This window comes from Microtus ochrogaster, chromosome 22 (assembly GCF_000317375.1).
Source record: "Microtus ochrogaster isolate Prairie Vole_2 chromosome 22, MicOch1.0, whole genome shotgun sequence".
Classification (NCBI taxonomy): domain Eukaryota; kingdom Metazoa; phylum Chordata; class Mammalia; order Rodentia; family Cricetidae; genus Microtus; species Microtus ochrogaster.
In genome coordinates, this window is record NC_022023.1 from 12082180 (window position 1) to 12099340 (window position 17161).

The 17161-nt window shown below is 42.2% G+C and overlaps 2 protein-coding genes across 2 annotated transcripts in view; both read right to left on the minus strand.

Moving 5' to 3' along the window:
* C22H15orf40 (chromosome 22 C15orf40 homolog) overlaps nucleotides 1-2619 on the minus strand; it is a 6008-nt gene extending 3389 nt beyond the window's left edge. The window contains exons 1-2 of the mRNA XM_005357672.1: nucleotides 2468-2619; nucleotides 1328-1454 (exon numbers count right to left, since the gene is read on the minus strand). Of these exons, the coding sequence (XP_005357729.1) occupies nucleotides 1328-1454; nucleotides 2468-2560 (220 nt within the window). The 5' untranslated portion in view covers nucleotides 2561-2619. The remainder of the gene's footprint in view (nucleotides 1-1327; nucleotides 1455-2467) is intronic.
* Nucleotides 2620-3698: 1079 nt separating this feature from the next.
* Btbd1 (BTB domain containing 1) overlaps nucleotides 3699-17161 on the minus strand; it is a 35732-nt gene continuing 22269 nt past the window's right edge. The window contains exons 5-8 of the mRNA XM_005357673.3: nucleotides 14071-14263; nucleotides 7627-7714; nucleotides 5809-5955; nucleotides 3699-5400 (exon numbers count right to left, since the gene is read on the minus strand). Of these exons, the coding sequence (XP_005357730.1) occupies nucleotides 5242-5400; nucleotides 5809-5955; nucleotides 7627-7714; nucleotides 14071-14263 (587 nt within the window). The 3' untranslated portion in view covers nucleotides 3699-5241. The remainder of the gene's footprint in view (nucleotides 5401-5808; nucleotides 5956-7626; nucleotides 7715-14070; nucleotides 14264-17161) is intronic.

Here is a 17161-nt window from a genome sequence, read left to right on the forward strand (position 1 = left end):
CTCCAGCCGTGCCCGTACGCTTGCGCCCTGGGTAACAACATGTCTCCAGCCGTGCCCGTACACTTGCGCCCTGGGTAACAACATGTCTCCAGGCCCCACAAGAATGAGACAGTAGAGTGGCTCTTCCATTCTCTCTCAGATGCTCAGTTTTTCATCCTAGCATCTTTGAAATCAAGCCATGTCTTATAGAAGATAGAAGAGTTTAGTTGGTCTGATTTTTAAAAATGTACATAGACACTCATGTACCTTATAGTTGATTCCATATTAGCTTTGGCTTGGGAAATACTGACCAAAAAGTTGGGCTTGGGGCACAAACCTATAATCCTTCCGAGGCTGAGGCAGAAGCTAAGTTTGAGCCTAGCATAGGCGACACAGCAATGAAAGAAGGGGGGGGGGAGAAAGAAGGAAGAAAGTAAGAAGAAGGAAGGAAGGAAGGAAGGAAGGAAGGAAGGAAGGAAAGAAAAGTGGCCAAAGTATGGTTAACAGATACAAAATAACAAGGCCATTAGCACAAACCAGACCTATCTAGCACTTTGATTTTGGTGTAGTATTATTTTCTTTTCTTTTTTAAGATTTTATTTATTTATTATGTATAGTATTCTGCCTTCATGTCTGCCTGCAGGCCAGAAGAGGGCACCAGATCTCATTACAGATGGTTGTGAGCCACCATACGGTTGCTGGGAATTGAACTCAGGACCTTGGGAAGAGAAGCCAGTGCTCTTAACCTCTAGGCTATCTCTTCAGCCCCTTGGTGTAGTATTTTCAAAATATAAAAATAATTTGGTATACAAAGCTTTATCTTGAAAATAAATATTTTTCAAGATAATGCAGTTCAAACTTTAACTCTGCATAGGAATCAGCCAGGGGTCTCAGAGCTCAGGCTGTCTCCCACTTTTCAGGTTAATAATCATCAAAGCTATACTAAGGCATCGCTCCTCTCTGTAGGTGTCTAGGCTACACATCGGTTTGCTTTGTTGTTTAGAGATGGGGTCTTGTTTGTACTGAAGGACCTCAAACTCAAGATCCCCCTGCCTCAGTTCCTAAATATCTGTGACTTACTGGTACTCGATGTGACCAGGCCATTTCCACAGCATCACATTTTTTTTAAAGGAAGAGATATAATGGTTTCCATTTAACTTGGTATTAAATATTGCACATCTGTTTCAAATACCTCTGCGTGAGAATATAGGGTTTTAAATAGAGAAGCTCTAAAGCGTATCTAAAAATACCATTTATAGCCACAGGCTAGGCTACCAGCTAGCGAGGCAGAGAGAAGGTGAAGTGACAGCCTGGCCCATGCAGGAATCCCATCGGTGTTCAGATGTACCTGTCACAGCATTTTGTTTAGAGCCAGGTTTGGCATGGATGGCGATGGTGACACAGCCTTTAGGATCAGTTGCCACAGGCCCTGTGGGAGGAAGTGGTGTCTCTGGTTCCTTGGTTTGGTTTTTACCCTGAAATGACACACACAAGTTTACAGGTTACGAGACATTTCATCGCACTTTTCTCTTGACCCATTACTGCCCCTCACCTTCACTAAATCAGGCTTCCCATCCAGCAGCTGGGGGCTTTCCGTCCCTCAAGGATCCTGTCAGCCTCCCACCAGCCCACAGTGTTTGTACGGCCTGGGAAGGCCTGACTCTGGCCTCCACACCTTTATGCTGCTTTCTCTTGTTAGTTTCAACTAATTCACTTTCTCCTCAAGTAGAGCTATTATTTACCATTTACTTGGTGTAGCATAAAGCTGGAAGTGTGTGTGTGTGTGTGTGCGCGCGCGCGCGCCCTGTTTAGATCTCATTCTGGCTACCTTAGAGCTTGTTACTATAGGCTGCTGTATGGTTCCTATTCCTCGCAAGTAGAGCCATATTTATATCCAATGCACCCTAAAGCTCGGAGTGGTGAGAGGGTGAGGGGTGGGTTGCAGAAATAATAATAATGACAGGCCCTTAAACACCACGGTAAGTACATTTTATTCAAAAATTCCATGGCAGTATGCAGACAGTGGATATGAAGAGATACTCCCTTGACCTCGAGGAGCTGGGACCACAGCGCGAGAGAACCATAATAAAGCACAAAATTGGGCTAACTGCACCAATGAAGTACACATCCACAGTGCATTTTTGCATGGAGAAAGGCACCCAGGGCTGGGGAAGGTGTCAGCAGGTGGCAGTATCTGAGCAGGGTCACAGAAAGGAGTTGGAGTTGAGGAAGGTAGATGTCCGGGGAGGGGATGCCGCCTCCACGAACATTAGGAGGCAGAACGCAGTCTGCCTGGAAGTGCAACCCTCGAAGTGCGGGAGCGTGGCCAGGGGTCCTCAGGCGGGCTAATGTGCGGTTCAGAAGGCTCGGACCTGGACCCGAGTGACAAGGTGTCAGGGAGGTCTTCCACCCGCCAGGCGCCGCTTCTAGTCCCTGCCGGTGTAGCCCCGTGGCCCGCCCTCTCCACACCACGGGACTTGCCACTGGCCTTGCTCGTCGCGCCGGCTTTCTTAGGCATCGTGGAACCAGACAGGAGTCTAGCGGGAGCCGAAACGCCGCGACCCACCGCCAGCTGCAGCATCCCAATCCCGCGGGAGCCGCGAAGAGCCCCCGAGAGGAGAGGCGGAAGCGTCCTCTGCGCCTGCGCACGTCGCGGGCGGAAGCAGCGTGCGCGCCCTGCCCTCATCTGAGAGCGACACCTTGCGCCCGGGTTTCGTTCTTTTGGAACCTGCCAGCCAGGGGTGTGATCACGTGTAGAGCCATCTTTGTCCTTAGGAGTTGGTGACAAGAGTAGCCAGCCTCAGTGCTAGTCTTCCCCACGTGGCATCGTGGTCATTCGCACAGCGCAGTGCGAAAGGAGGGGATTTACAATGGGAAATGGAATAGGACGGCTCGCGAGACGACTGCTGAAGTCAGGGACTGGCCTTGCTTAGTTAGGGTAGAGTGTGTGGACAAGATACGCCCAGAGGTAGGAAGATATCTGCCACCTAAATGGGAGATAGTAACAGGTGGGATGGAGCGTGAGTGCTGAACACAGCCATTGAAGGCTGCGCTCAGAATGGAGCATCTCAGTTCACCTCACAGACACAGCCGTCCCATAGGACAAGGGTGTGTGTGATGTGCTCATGAGCAAAGGGGCTGAAAGGCTAGCAAGCTTGAAGGCTCAGGCAGGGATCCATGTGTTTAATCACACCACATCTATTTTTTTTTTAAATAAATTACAATCGAGACACATGAAATCCCCTGGACACTTGACAGCTTCTCCGATCTAGCAGGTTTTCACCCCCACATCTGACTTCCAAGTCATTGTTGGTAACTAGAACGATAAAGACTTAGTTTAAACCTACATACTGTGGCCATGGCAGAGCCTGAGTCACGGAATTGGAAGGCCCTACAGGCCACAGCCCAGGGACCAGAGGGGCGTTGACTGCAGGGCTGTGGGGCCACGGAGAAGAATTAAACTATCAGTAGATTCTTCTGTAGCTAAGCTGACAGAAAAATATCAGCACTCACTCTACTAGGGCCACTCTCCATGGGCCAATGGGGTCCTTTTCACTCAAACCACATTAGGCACCTGCTGTACCTCTGAACTGTCCCCCGCCCCGTTCTGTAAGCACTGGTTAAAATTAAAAGTGCTTAAGAGCTAACCTGTAATTAACTAGAACCTTTGTATAAAGCGTCTCACATTCAGCTCCTAGAGAAAAAGACACATGACAAAAGATAGGTAAACAAAAAGGATAAATTTATTTTAAAGATTCCAGGTGATGTCCCAATGTCAGTGAGTGGTTCCGTTTCTTGTAGCTTCCATCAGCCACATCCCTTTACAGTTGTTCATAAGAAGCAAGGCACATGAGTGCCCCAGAGTCAGAAGCACTAGTTACCTCTGCATGCAGCACTTGGTAAGGAAGAAGTACTCCCCACCACTAGTCTTTGCTAAACTTCGGTTAAGCAGAAGCACACATTCCATGGGTATTCCAGCTAACTGAGGCTGGCAACATGAGATCACGGTACCAGGGCCAACAGAAAACAGTGCCCTTTCTTCAGCAACTCCAAGAGGCCCTGGCCACCAGTACATCACCTCCCTGCCCTCTTGAAAATACAAAATAGTACTTTTAGTGAGATCTTTTATATCCTACTTAGAAAAAATTCTTAAGTTGATACTTAGAAGAATTTTTAACAATTTTCCACAACTACTGATGGACTGATACACCTTAAGCTTAATTTACACAAGGTTAATTTTTTGTAAGATAATCATTTTCAAGGGGAAAATGTTATCTCACTTGTATTTTAAAAATCTGCTTTATAAAAATGTAGAAATGTCACTCTGCCAGATATCCTTCTGACCCACTCTTGTTATAGACACGCCAGCCACACTGAGTTCACAATTATCAAGCATGTTGCTTCTTGGCTAGAACTATGCAACTGACAAAAAGCCTCCTTCCTTTTCAGCAGGACTGGCTGGACAGCTTCATGGTGTCAAAGCAGCTGTGAGGGCTTAGCGCTCTATCCCGTTCCTGCTGGTGCAGGTGCTATCCACTGGTACCCCATCTTCTCTCGGTCATCTAGGAGTCACTGGCAGCCCCGTGACAGGCAGAGCAGGATGGGAGTGACAAAGAATCCACTTAGATCATTCCTGTGATCTGTTTGCAACAATTATTGTCACTGTATACAAGCTCCACTTACAGTTTTAAACAGTACTATGCAATACACTACTATACTATTACAAAATACCTTTCTATAAATACACTGAAAGTTTTCTTGGGTGTTTTTAGTCTTACTTTTAGCACTATTCCAAATGCTAACAACCAGATATTTCAAAACCCAAATATAAAGTCAGCTTTCTTAATTTTCTAAAATTAGTTATTTGAGTTAAAAAGAATTCTGTAGGAATACTGACCCATTTCACATAACTTTCAAAATAGTAAAAACAAAAGCTTTTAAAAAAGCAAAAACACCCACATCTGCTACAAAAATCTTTCAGTTCCCAAACTACTGAAAGACCACGAGTCAGTGGAGCTATGAATCACACAAGACGAAGCGGAAAGACTGCGCTTTTCACACAAACCTGGTTCTCTTTGCCCCGAGGGTTAGAAGAAAATGGAAAATCTGCCTTTGAATCATGCAGAGATGTAAATAAACTTTTACTTCCTCTAAGAAACTAAAATGTTTCTTATTCTGTAGTTATAAATACTCATGACACTCGACTATTTGTGGCCAGTTGTTTATGCTCTGTGATTAGACTGAATGGTCATTAACACTAGATTATGTATAAAATATTATTTCCGGTATTTGTCCATCTTCTATTGAAGTACCATTATTATTGCCAGGGGAGCTGAAAAATAAAAAAACAGTCTTGCTTGCAGCAGGGGTCTCATGTACCACTTTCTTCAGTCCTTTTGTGCCATAGTGAGAATCTGGACCCTAAATGAGAAGCGGTGGTTTAGTGACTGTCATCTAGGAAGCTCACTGTGTTCTGCCCTAGTCAGTACAGATCCCGTATAAAATTTCACTCAGTCATTCAATGAAATATGGAGTTTTTGCTTAAAAACAATTTAAAACACCAATAAAGAGTGAGGCCATGAACAACTGTGGAAAGGTCTCAGTCTTAAGGGAACAGTACTTTCTCTTGTGCGGAAAGTTCAATTTCTTTAAACAAAGGGATAGTCCTAAGGAAGAACTCTTCTCTCGGAATAGCGTAGTGCTGGACAGCACTTAAAGCCATCCAGTGTCTTCGCTCCGCTTTCCCCTCCCCGGTTCTAAGAGGCTCCCCTACCAGGGGCTATGTAAGCATGGAAGGCAGGAGCCACACTGAGTCCGGGCGGCTCTTACCTTGAGGGTTGCGCACGCTGTGTAGCACACGTTGGGCAGGATCTCTATAGGTTCTTTGAACATGACCCTGAATGTGTTGGCGGTGCCGTCACAACTGAATCCAGTATCATTCTGTCCCAGGGTTTGTTTTTTCTCATATTCAATGATCTGTGGTTTAAAAGAGAAGTGACATCTAAGTTAAACTGTAACAGCCTTGCAGAAAGAATGGGAAGCTTTAGAAGCTGCAGCTCAGACTGTACACTTTCCATGTTCTAATTTTTCTCCGCTTATTTCTAATTATCAGATGCCTTTTTAAAGCATTCGATGGTCAGGAAACAGCTCTTTAACTCATGCATCGCAGGAAGGGGGGGAGGCATCGAGCAGTGGAGGCTTGGCTGCAGAAGAGAGGCTCCATACAAAACACAGTTTGGTGTGTGAACTTTAGAATGCGGACTTGAGCAGTGCACAGTAGTGCATGCCTTTAATCTCAGCACTTGGGAGGCATAGGTGATCTCTCTGTGTTTGAGGCCAGACTGATCTATCTACAAAGTGAGTTCCAAGGCAGCCAGGACTGTACAAAGAAACCCTATCTGCGGAGGAGTGGAGATGTGAACTTGAGATATTGGAGGGGGAAAAAAAAATCTTTCTCCTTGTTTAGCCCATGTTTTATTCATAGGATAATCTCTCAACATTTTCAGTCTCAGTATTTACTGAAATTAAAATGCCCCTAAATGCACTGCCATGTCTGTGAATAATTTAAATTAGCTCTATATTATTAGTCCTAAGCGATACACGAGATATCATGGGAACCCTCCAGGAGAGTCAGCCAATAGAGGACATGAAGTATGCAGGCAGTGCCAGTTCAGATGATAAAGAAGCTGGACAGAGAGGAAACTGCTTCATGGAGGACGGCTTGAAAAGCTCAAGGCAGAGCTTACCAATTACTAGGAGGACTTCCATACATGGGACAGTGGCCCAAGCCTGCCTTCCTGCCAACAGTCTAGGAAACAGTACGAAAATGGACAAAAGCCACCAGTATTTGGGAGACACAAACACACGGATTTCTTTAAGTTCAAGGTCAGCCTGGTGTACAAAGCTAGTTCTAGGACAGCCAGGACTACACAGAGAAACCCTGTCTGGAAAAAAAACAAAAGAAGCAAGAAGATAGTGATCCTGGAATTATTTCCACTTCAACCTCTGGCCTTTACGTACACTACCCCCCCCTGCACAGACCAGCACATACGTGTAACTACCACTAACCCCCCCTGCACAGACCAGCACATACGTGTAACTACCACTACCCCCTGCACAGACCAGCACATATGTGTAACTACCACTACCCCCTGCACAGACCAGCACATACGTGTAACTACCACTCCCCCCCTGCACAGACCAGCACATATGTGTAACTACCACTGCCCCCCCCCCACGCACACAAACTTCAAGGAAACACTCACTAAGAGCATTTGGCATTATGGTATGTTAGGAACCATATCTCAGCTGGTAGACACATGGTATTAGGAGAAGTTGCCCAGAAAAATGAGGCTTTACTATAGCGGTTAAAATGGCTCTTGTCACTAGGTAACATAACTGGTTAGGTGAATTTGGATGGACTTCATGGAGGGTATCTAAACATTTTTAAATACTGGTCAACACTCAGATGAAGCTTCAAGAAATTTCACAGGAAAACCCATCAATTCTGTCTCCTATTTTTAGACCCTTGTATCCAGACAGGAACTATTTAATGGCAAGGGCTAAGTAGTGGCTGCCTTTTAAAGCAAATAAAAAAGCTGGACAGTAAGGAGCAGAATGAAATCTTCAAACAGGGATGGGGAGTACCTGTATGTTCACTTGATAATCCGTGGGCCCATGAATAGATCCATACAAACCAAATCCAACTACAGAGATTCTTCTGTTTACTGTGAACCTGCAAGAAAGGATCCCATTACAAAATAACATAAAAAATTCTCTAAGTGCTCATATTTTGAAGATTATAGCTTTTTAAAAGTGGTATCTGGATTTTAGCTACAAAAAGGAAATCATCATAAAAGGCACTTTTGAAAATGTCATCTTCACTGCCCACAAATCCTAATGCTAACCGAAGAGGCCCTCAAGCAGGACTTGTTCCGTACAGAGGATTGTAACCTGAACACCTGCTCTCATACAATGGCTGGCTCTGTGCTGCACACACTCATCCCAATCTCCCTCGTGACCATTCTAGTCATTAAGATCAAAGTCCCAAACCTGGACATCCTGTCAGCTCAGTGAATACTTACCAAGGGCCTAGCATATTCTGTCTGTGTGGCTGGTCAGGAAACAACGGTGAACAAGGCACAGTTTCCGTCTCTGCCATATGGGAGACAGTGATAAACAAGAAGAGAGGGACAAATACTAACTTTATATTGTGGAAAGAGCTGAAAATGTACTAAGCTAACTGCTGGTGGTAAATGGGTAGAGACAGGCACCAACTCACATTGGTGGATTTGGATAAAGACTCCAGAAAATAATTAGCAAGTCTAGTTTGGTCACAATAGTCAAGAAATACTGATCTATCTTACTTCATTTACTGTATGTGTAAAAAAGATATTCCCTACAAAGCAACTGAAAAGACTGTATGACACACAATGATTACAGGTAACCTGTATCTCAGCATCTGCAGTTCCGATCACTATTACTACTCCTGGCACATGCACTGAGCACACAGCTCCTCTTACTATAACTCCCCTCCTTTAAATAGCACAGCAGCCCTACACATTAGTGAACTATCTATTTTTATTCTCCCCAGTTTCTGTAGTCAGTGAAACAAGCTCTAGCCAGGCATGGCTGCAACAACTTTCACGTTGAGGTTACCAGGAAGTCAAAGCAGGAGGAAATCATGTGCTCGCAAGATCAAGACCGTCCAGACAACACAGTGGGAGAAAGAAGGTGCTGGGAACACAAAGGTCATGCAAAGGCTGCTGTGCTCACAGAGCACTAGGGAATATTCATTCAAGGTTGTCTTTTCAAGGAAAAAGATGTATAACCTGTTTTCTGCCTAGAAGGCTGGGATTAGAGGTGGCTATTAGCCTAGGCGATCCATGCACTATCTGCAGGACCTGGACATAGCAAGCTCCCACAAGCAGAACTGGAGACATTTAATACTTACTCTAGGTGACCTTTGTATTATTATCCTCCAAGCTGCCACAACCAGGACTGAAGGTGGCTAATAACCCAGATGACCCCTGCCCTAGCTACATGACCTAGATCACACCTCCTCCATAGGCCCTTAAAATAACTCATGTAGCCTATCGAACCCATTTTCATGGGAAGAAGTGACACGTACTTGGATAATCTAGGCTATTTGCAGTTCTTCATTATATGATAATGTATGATTCATAGCAAAACTGTTTCATAGCTTCCATCATTTCCTTAGACTCAATGCCCAGGAGCAGTGCTGAGGAAAATCAAAGGCGTACTCTCAAGCTTTATGATATTTGTCAAACTGCTTCAGAGAGTCCCCCACTTGTCATTTATCTTTAAACTTCATGGTTTGGGACATAAAATTCTTTACCAAACAATGATCTGTTCTAGGCTGAAAGGTCCCATCATCCTCATCTGTTGTAGTACGTTCAAAGCTTTGTTTTTGTTTAATGTTAAAACTTTAATTTGTATACAATGGAATAAAGAAAGCATCTTCAACAAATTGTGCTGGCAAAACTGGATGTCAATCTGCAGAAGAATGAAAATAGACCCATATCTATCACCATGCACAAAAATCAAGTCCAAATGGATTAAGGACCTCAATATCAGTCCGAACACACTGAACCTGATAGAAGAGAAAGTGGGAAGTACCCTACAACAGATGGGCACAGGAGATCGCTTCCTAGGTACAACCCCAGCAGCACAGACATTAAGGGCCTCATTGAATAAATGGGACCTCCTGAGACTGAGAAGCTTCTGTAAAGCAAAGGACACTGTCACTAAGACAACTTTAAGATACCACCTTACACCTGTCAGAATGGCTAAAATGAAAAACACCAATGATAGCCTTTGCTGGAGAGGGTGTGGAGAAAGGGGTACACTCATCCATTGCTGGTGGGAATGCAAACTTGTGCAACCACTCTGGAAAGCAGTGTGGCGGTTCCTCAGGAAATTCGGGATCAACCTACCCCTGGACCCAGTAATACCACTCTTGGGAATATACCCAAGAGAAGCCCCATCATACAACAAAAGTATATGCTCAACTATGTTCATAGCAGCATTGTTCGTAATAGCCAGAACCTGGAAACAACCTAGATGCCCTTCAATAGAAGAATGGATGAAGAAAGTATGGAATATATACATATTAGAGTACTACTCAGCAGTAAAAAACAAGGACTTCTTGAAGTTTGCGTACAAATGGATGGAAATAGAAAATACTATCCTGAGTGAGGTAAGCCAGACCCAAAAAGAGGAACATGGGATGTACTCACTCATATTTGGTTTCTAGCCATAATTAAAGGACAGTGAGCTTATAATTCGCAATCCTAGAGAAGCTAAATAAGAAGGTGAATCCAAAGACAAACATATAGGCATCCCCCTGAATATTAACCTTCATCAGGCGATGAAAGGAGACAGAGACCCAAATTGGAGCACCGGACAGAAATCTCAAGGTCCAAATCAGGAGCAGAAGGAGGGGGAGCACGAGCAAGGAACTCAGGACCGCGAGGGGTACACCCACACTCTGAGACAATGGGGATGTTCTTTCGGGAATTCACCAAGGCCAGCTGGCCTGAGTCTGAAAAAGCATGGGATAAAACCGGACTTGCTGAACATAGCGGACAATGAGGACTACTGAGAACTCAAGAACAATGGCAATGGGTTTTTGATCCTACTGCACGTGCTGGCTTTGGGGGGTCCTGGACAGTTTGGATGCTCAACTTACTAAACCTGGATGGAGGTGGGCGGTCCTTGGACTTCCCACAGATCAGGGAACCCTGATGGCTCTTCAAGCTGATGAGGGAGAGGGACTTGATTGGGGGAGGGGGAGGGAAATGGGAGGCGGTGGCGGGGAGGAGGCAGAAATCCTCAATAAATAAATAAATTAAAAAAAAACTTTAATTTGTATAAATACTGCATGGGATCAGTAAAGATCCAACTCCAGTGGCCAATCCTTCCCTCTTTTATTCCGTTCTAAATGCTCACCTGGCCTCATGGCTCTGACCTCTATAGTGTGGTCCATATCTCACTCCTTATAGACTCAGTGCTCTTTTTCGAATTTGAGCTGCTCCTCCCTTTGGTAAAATACAATTTATTCTTCCAGATTAACTTTATATTTTCTGAGGCCACTCCTCTACCAAAAACATGGGACTTCTGAAAGGAACTTTCTAGCATACGCAATTTAAGAGGCTAATTCATCCTTAGTGAAGTGTAATTTCAGGGAAAGTTCTCTAGATCCCACAGAACTATTTGCTGACCATTTTGGAGTTTAATCCTACTCTGTTATAGTAGCATTCAACATAATAAATATAACTACAATATATATACTACAATATAGTAAATATATAACTACAGTGTATAACTACAATATAGTAAAATATGTACTTAAAATGTTATTTACTCAATATATCTCATTGTTTTACATTTAAAGTCTTGGGTTTCTTACTGTGGTATACACATATAAAGTGTACCACGTTAGTCATTAAGTGCACAGTAAGTGGCATTAAGTATATTTACGCCACTGTACACTGTGACCAATTTCATTTCTGTAACTGAGGGCTTTTATTTTAACAGGGTTTACAATAATGGTAAGAATAATCTCAGCCGGGCGGTGGTGGCGCACGCCTTTAATCCCAGCACTCGGGAGGCAGAAGCAGGTGGATCTCTGTGAGTTCGAGACCAGCCTGGTCTACAGAGATAGTTCCAGGACAGGCTCCAAAGCCACAGAGAAACCCTGTGTCGAAAAAACCAAAAAAAAAAAAAATCTCAAATTCACATTTTAAAGCAACAAGTATTCTCTTATTAGTTCCAATAGGCTTTTGTTAGGTTCTCTTCACCCTAAGGTTCAGGTACAAGGAGCCAGTGACACTACAATTCCTATGATGTACAGAACAGATCCAAGACTCCCAGAATTCATGAAACAAAAACTTTTTGCTGTGACTATAATCATATTTTATTTACAAGCCAAAGATATTTTAGTGATTTCCATAAATGGCAAGTACCATAAAAATAAATAAAACTTACGTATTGTTGCCATTGGTAATTATACATATAGTCACACACATACAAAATTTATACCCAAACATGTGTAGTCACATGTGAAGACACACACAGACACTCCTATCTACCTCCCACTTAAATCCCATGATTTAACACCCTACACCGTTATCTTTATTTTACAAAAGAGCAATTGGAGTTCATGCATCCGGTGACTTGACCAAGGCTGCCCTACTAAGAGCTGCTGCACCTGGACAAACCCTTGAGATTCAGCCCAGAGCAGTCTCCTGCACTGCATACACTGCCCTTTGCCAGTCCAGCCCCGTAGGAAAGCTGAGCTTCAACTTGCTTGGGAACATGCAAATAAAGTCTCTGGCAGAAAAGGACTAAAAAAAATCGAAGCAAATATTTTAGAATCTGAACAGCTTTCAGCCAGTAGGTGAGTTCAAATATGGAGATATGATACAGAGAAGTGACTCAACTTTGTCAACTTCTGGAACGTAAGGCATTAACACGTGCATGCTTTGTAGCCGACACACGTAGAGCACATACACACGGAGCTGTACATTTGGGTTTGCCTGCTAGTGTCCTCCCAAAAGTCTGTGTACTGGAGTATGAATCTTCCTGTCCGCTTCATTATTTTACCCTAGACTTTTATTATCAACTATACTTATTTCTCCTTTGTTTTACAGATAAACCATTTATCCCTTAAGCATGACAATATGAATCATTTCAAGTCAGTAAAGGAAGAACAAAACATTTATTTGCCTGGCAGTGGTGGCGCATGCCTTTATCCCAGTACTCAGGAGGCAGAGAAAGATGGATCTCTGTGAGTTTGGGGCTAGCCTGGCCCACAGAGTGAGTTCCAGGACAGCAAAGACTTGTTACACAGAGATGCCCTGTCTTAGGGGAAAAAAAAATAAAATAAAAAATTATATGTATATATATATATATATATATATATATGTAGTGTGTGTATGTATAAAATATTTTATATTATGTATTTATATATTATAGAAAAACTGAGTTTTCTAGAGCTATGTACTATAGTACATCTTTAGTACTAAAGTACTAAAGAAACCTAGCAAAGGTGGGTATCTCTAGCTAGAGTTTCAATTCTTAATTTCTCTTCAGTGGTCAATCATTGTTAGTGAAATGTTTTCTAGACTTAATCTATTAATAGTTATCAGCATGTACAAAGGTAAAATTTTATCAATGACACCCCTACCACCTCCGGAGTCTTGCTGTCTATAGGAACCACTGTTTTCTTTAGTCTCCCACAGTGAAGAGCTATATTAACAGATCACCGAGCTACTTCTTCACTGTCCAAATATACTCTATCTGTTCTCATAGCACCGTCCTGTCACGGCAGAGCGGCTGTAGAATTTCCTCTACACCCTATGGTGAGGCGGTCCAGACTCTGTGTCTCATTCAACTCTTGTCTGAATGTTGCTTCCTTTAGGAGCTAACCACATGGTATTTCCTTCTCTCAGTGCTCCAGGAACCGCTGTTCCTTGGAGGTCTGATACAAACTCACCTGTGCTCTTTGTGAATGGACAGTTCTCTGACAACTTAACTCCTCCCAGGTAACTGGTCTACTCAGGCTTTCTTCTCCGGTCAATTCTGATAATTTATATTTGCCTATAAAATGATCCATTCCATCAAGATGTTCAATTTATCAGCACAGAGTAAACCCAGAATTAAAGTAAAAATTTTAGCATATGATAGTCACATTTTGATTTCTAAATAGGAATTTGAAGAATTGCTTCTTCTAGGACAGTTTGTCCTATTGATCTTTTAAGGAAAATAGATTATGTATTCATCAGTTTTAACTCACTCCGTTCTTCATTTGCCTATTTAATTTCTCTAGTGCTCTTTCTATATCCATTTCTATTCACTCTGATTAAACACTTAAATCACTTGTTCCTACTCTTATTTGCTAAAAGCAGTTATTTTTTTCTTTGTGTGCAGCTTTGGCCTCATCCTGTATTAAGCAAACTATAGAATGAAATATTGGCTAACTGCCTCTCACACGACGAGGAGGCTAAGAAAGGCTAAGCGCTAACTGCCGCCCTCCCCCACGTGCCCAGCCCACACTCGGGCAGATACCTGATTCTGTCGCTTGTCCCACTGTAGCCCCAGCGGCTCTCTACTTGCTGGAATCTATTGATGCAGCACTCCTTTCCTCGGAGGCAGCAGCGTGGTCGATCAATGTATTCTACTCGGGGTTTAGGGTTGACGGTAAAATGAAGAAAGAGGTTTACCACTTCACGGTCTGACAAAATTCCAGACTGAGCAGGACCTGCAGAGTTACAAAATAAACTTAGCATATAAAATTTTAGCATACATTTGAAGTTTTGATCAATCTTTTAAAAACTAACCTGAAAGAATGTGTTAAGATATGTAAAGACTGAGATGGAGCTCCCCATAGCAGAAATCATTTTCTGTCTTCTCTTGAGTACCACTGACTTCCACCCAACAGAAGGAGCATGCTCCCTGTGGGACCCTCCACCTCCCACTTCCTACCTGTTCGACACTAGAATCTCAACAAGGGACATTTCTGCCCACAAAGACAGGGACTAAAGCTTTCTTTCTGGGATATAAAAGCGAGCAGACAATGAGAACTGTGGTTGGGAAAGCTAGGGAAATAGAAAACTACACAGTACAATTTCCCAATTCACTTTTTCTTATTTGAGAAAAATGCCAAATACTTTCCAAATACTTTGAACTTACCAGAATAGTGCTCCCTCATAAAAGAGGCCAGAAGATCCCTTGCAAAGCCAGTAGAAACAGTGGAGTAAGAATCTTCAAAATACTAGGAAATTTGGAATAAGAAGCCTACTGATTTTAAAACCCAGGATTTTAAAAAAATTCTGTATGAGAGCCAGGTGTGGTGGCACATCCCAGAACCTGGGATGCGGAGGCAGCTGAATTTCTGTAAGTTCAGGGTCAGCACACTCTATATAGCAATTTCCCAGTCACAGCAGCTATATAGTGGGACCCTAATTCAAATTAATTTAATTAATTAATTTAAGAATCACATATAAAATGACAAAATATATTGGCTTGACATACATGATGCAAGCTTTACTGTAATCTCTGGATAAGAAAAGAATATAAAGCAATCAGAAAGAGCTGGCGACAGAGAAGGAAGGAGGAGTGAAGGAAGGTACTAAAAACCAGAACTGAACCTACTATAATGAAACAAGAGACGAAGATGGAAATTTCCTCTGAGGAGACGCCTCAGTCTGTAAGGTTGAACCCCAGCACCCATGTAAGAAGTCAGGGATGGTGGGGCATATTTGCAATCCTAGCACGGGGAGGTCAAGCCAGGCAAAGTCCAAGTGAGAGACTGTCTCAAAAAGAAAAGCCATGTAGACAGTTCCTAAGGAAAAACACCCAAGGCTGACCTCTGGCCTCAACATATTTGTGCATAACATCACAATACACACAAACACACACACACCTATTTTTCAGGTTAAAAATGTATGTCAAGCCTATGGCAAGAGAATTTTCCTTAGCTGAAAAGAATCACTGGGTAGTTGTGGCACACCTTTAATCCCCACACTCAAGAGCGGAAGAGCAGAGGCAGGCAGATCTCTGAGTGCGAAGCCAGCCTAGTCTACAAAGAAGTGCCAGAGACAGCCAGAGCTACACAGAGAAAATTTGTCTCAGGGAAGGAGGGGAGGAAAAGGGAATAAAGAAAGTCTTCAGGTGATGAAGAACATGTAAGAGCTTAAAGAAGGTAAAATAGCATGCGCTAAAATTAACAGCAGTAAATCAAAAAATTAATATCCGTTGTGTAAAATCATATCTCTAATCCATCATCAACAACCTATGGGAAAGCAAAGATACTGTAGAATCCTAGAAGTGCCAGAGAAAAGGTACGTATCCTTCTATAGTAATAAGAGGTAATTAGAAGACCGGCTAAGGGAAATAACGGAAGCCAAAAGGAAACAGGGCTACATCTACATAACAGATCAATCGCTGCTAAACTGAAGCTGTATTCCTCGAAAACTGAAAGCAGGAAAAGATGTTTACAGACGGACACAGGGAAAGAAGGGCTAAGAGAATCTGACAGCCCAGCTGCTGTAAGAAGGCTAACTGTCCAGTGTGACGGACGATCCGATAGCAGCACAGCAATCACCAGAGAGGATGAACTGACAGGATCTAAATGACTGCTGATTTTAAGATAACAACATCTATGGGCTTTAAGAGTTAAAACACATGAAATGGCAACAAACACTGAAGGGAGTTAAATATCTTTTGTACTGCATGGGGAATTTTAATTTGAAAGTTTTAATTTTTAAGATTTAACTTTAAAATTTCATAAGGAAGCATCTGTGTATTATCAAGTAACCCACTAAGTAGTAAAAGATACTGATTTCTCTTTAAAATTGCTTAATTTTTCTTACTTTTTCACATGAAATTAGTAAGAGAATGTTTAACAAGCAAATAGAAGAAAACAAAATACTAGAAATCACTTGGTTATTTCTAAAGAAAATGAGGAGAGAGAGAAAGCAAACAAAAACCACCACAAACCAGAGCTGAGTCAAGAACAAGTAGCAAGATGACAACTCAAATGTCCCAATGATCTATCACATGTCAATCAAATGTGCCTATTAAATGTAAATCAAATGTACCATAACCTTTTAAGTATAAATTTAAATCTATCAATAACCCATTAAATGTAAATCAAATATTCCAAGTAAAAGATAATGCTTGTAGAATTGGACACCTTAAAAATACAGTTTATAGGAACATAGCTGATATGCAAAGATAATAAAACCTAATTAAAAGAATGGGAAAATATAGAATACAGGTCTAGAAAAACAAGTTAATAAGCACTTTACCCAGTTTGATTCCCAGCTCCAAGGGGACCCAACACCTTGGCCTCCTTGGGCAGCCACACTCATACATATACCTCTCTCTCTCACACACACACAATTAAATTAATCAAATTAAATCTTTAGAAAACATGGAATACAAAAAACTTTTTAAAAAGATTGTAAAACTACATAAGTGTCAAAGATGTTAAAAAAAAGCTTTACTAGATTTAAAGCAGGATGTATCATAAAGATAAATAAATCGAGTAAAAGTAATTAAATACAAAATTTAATGTACCTAATAATAGAATCTTAAAATATACAAAGAAAAGATTTATGGAACCAAATGGGGACATTTTTTTTTTTTTTTTTTT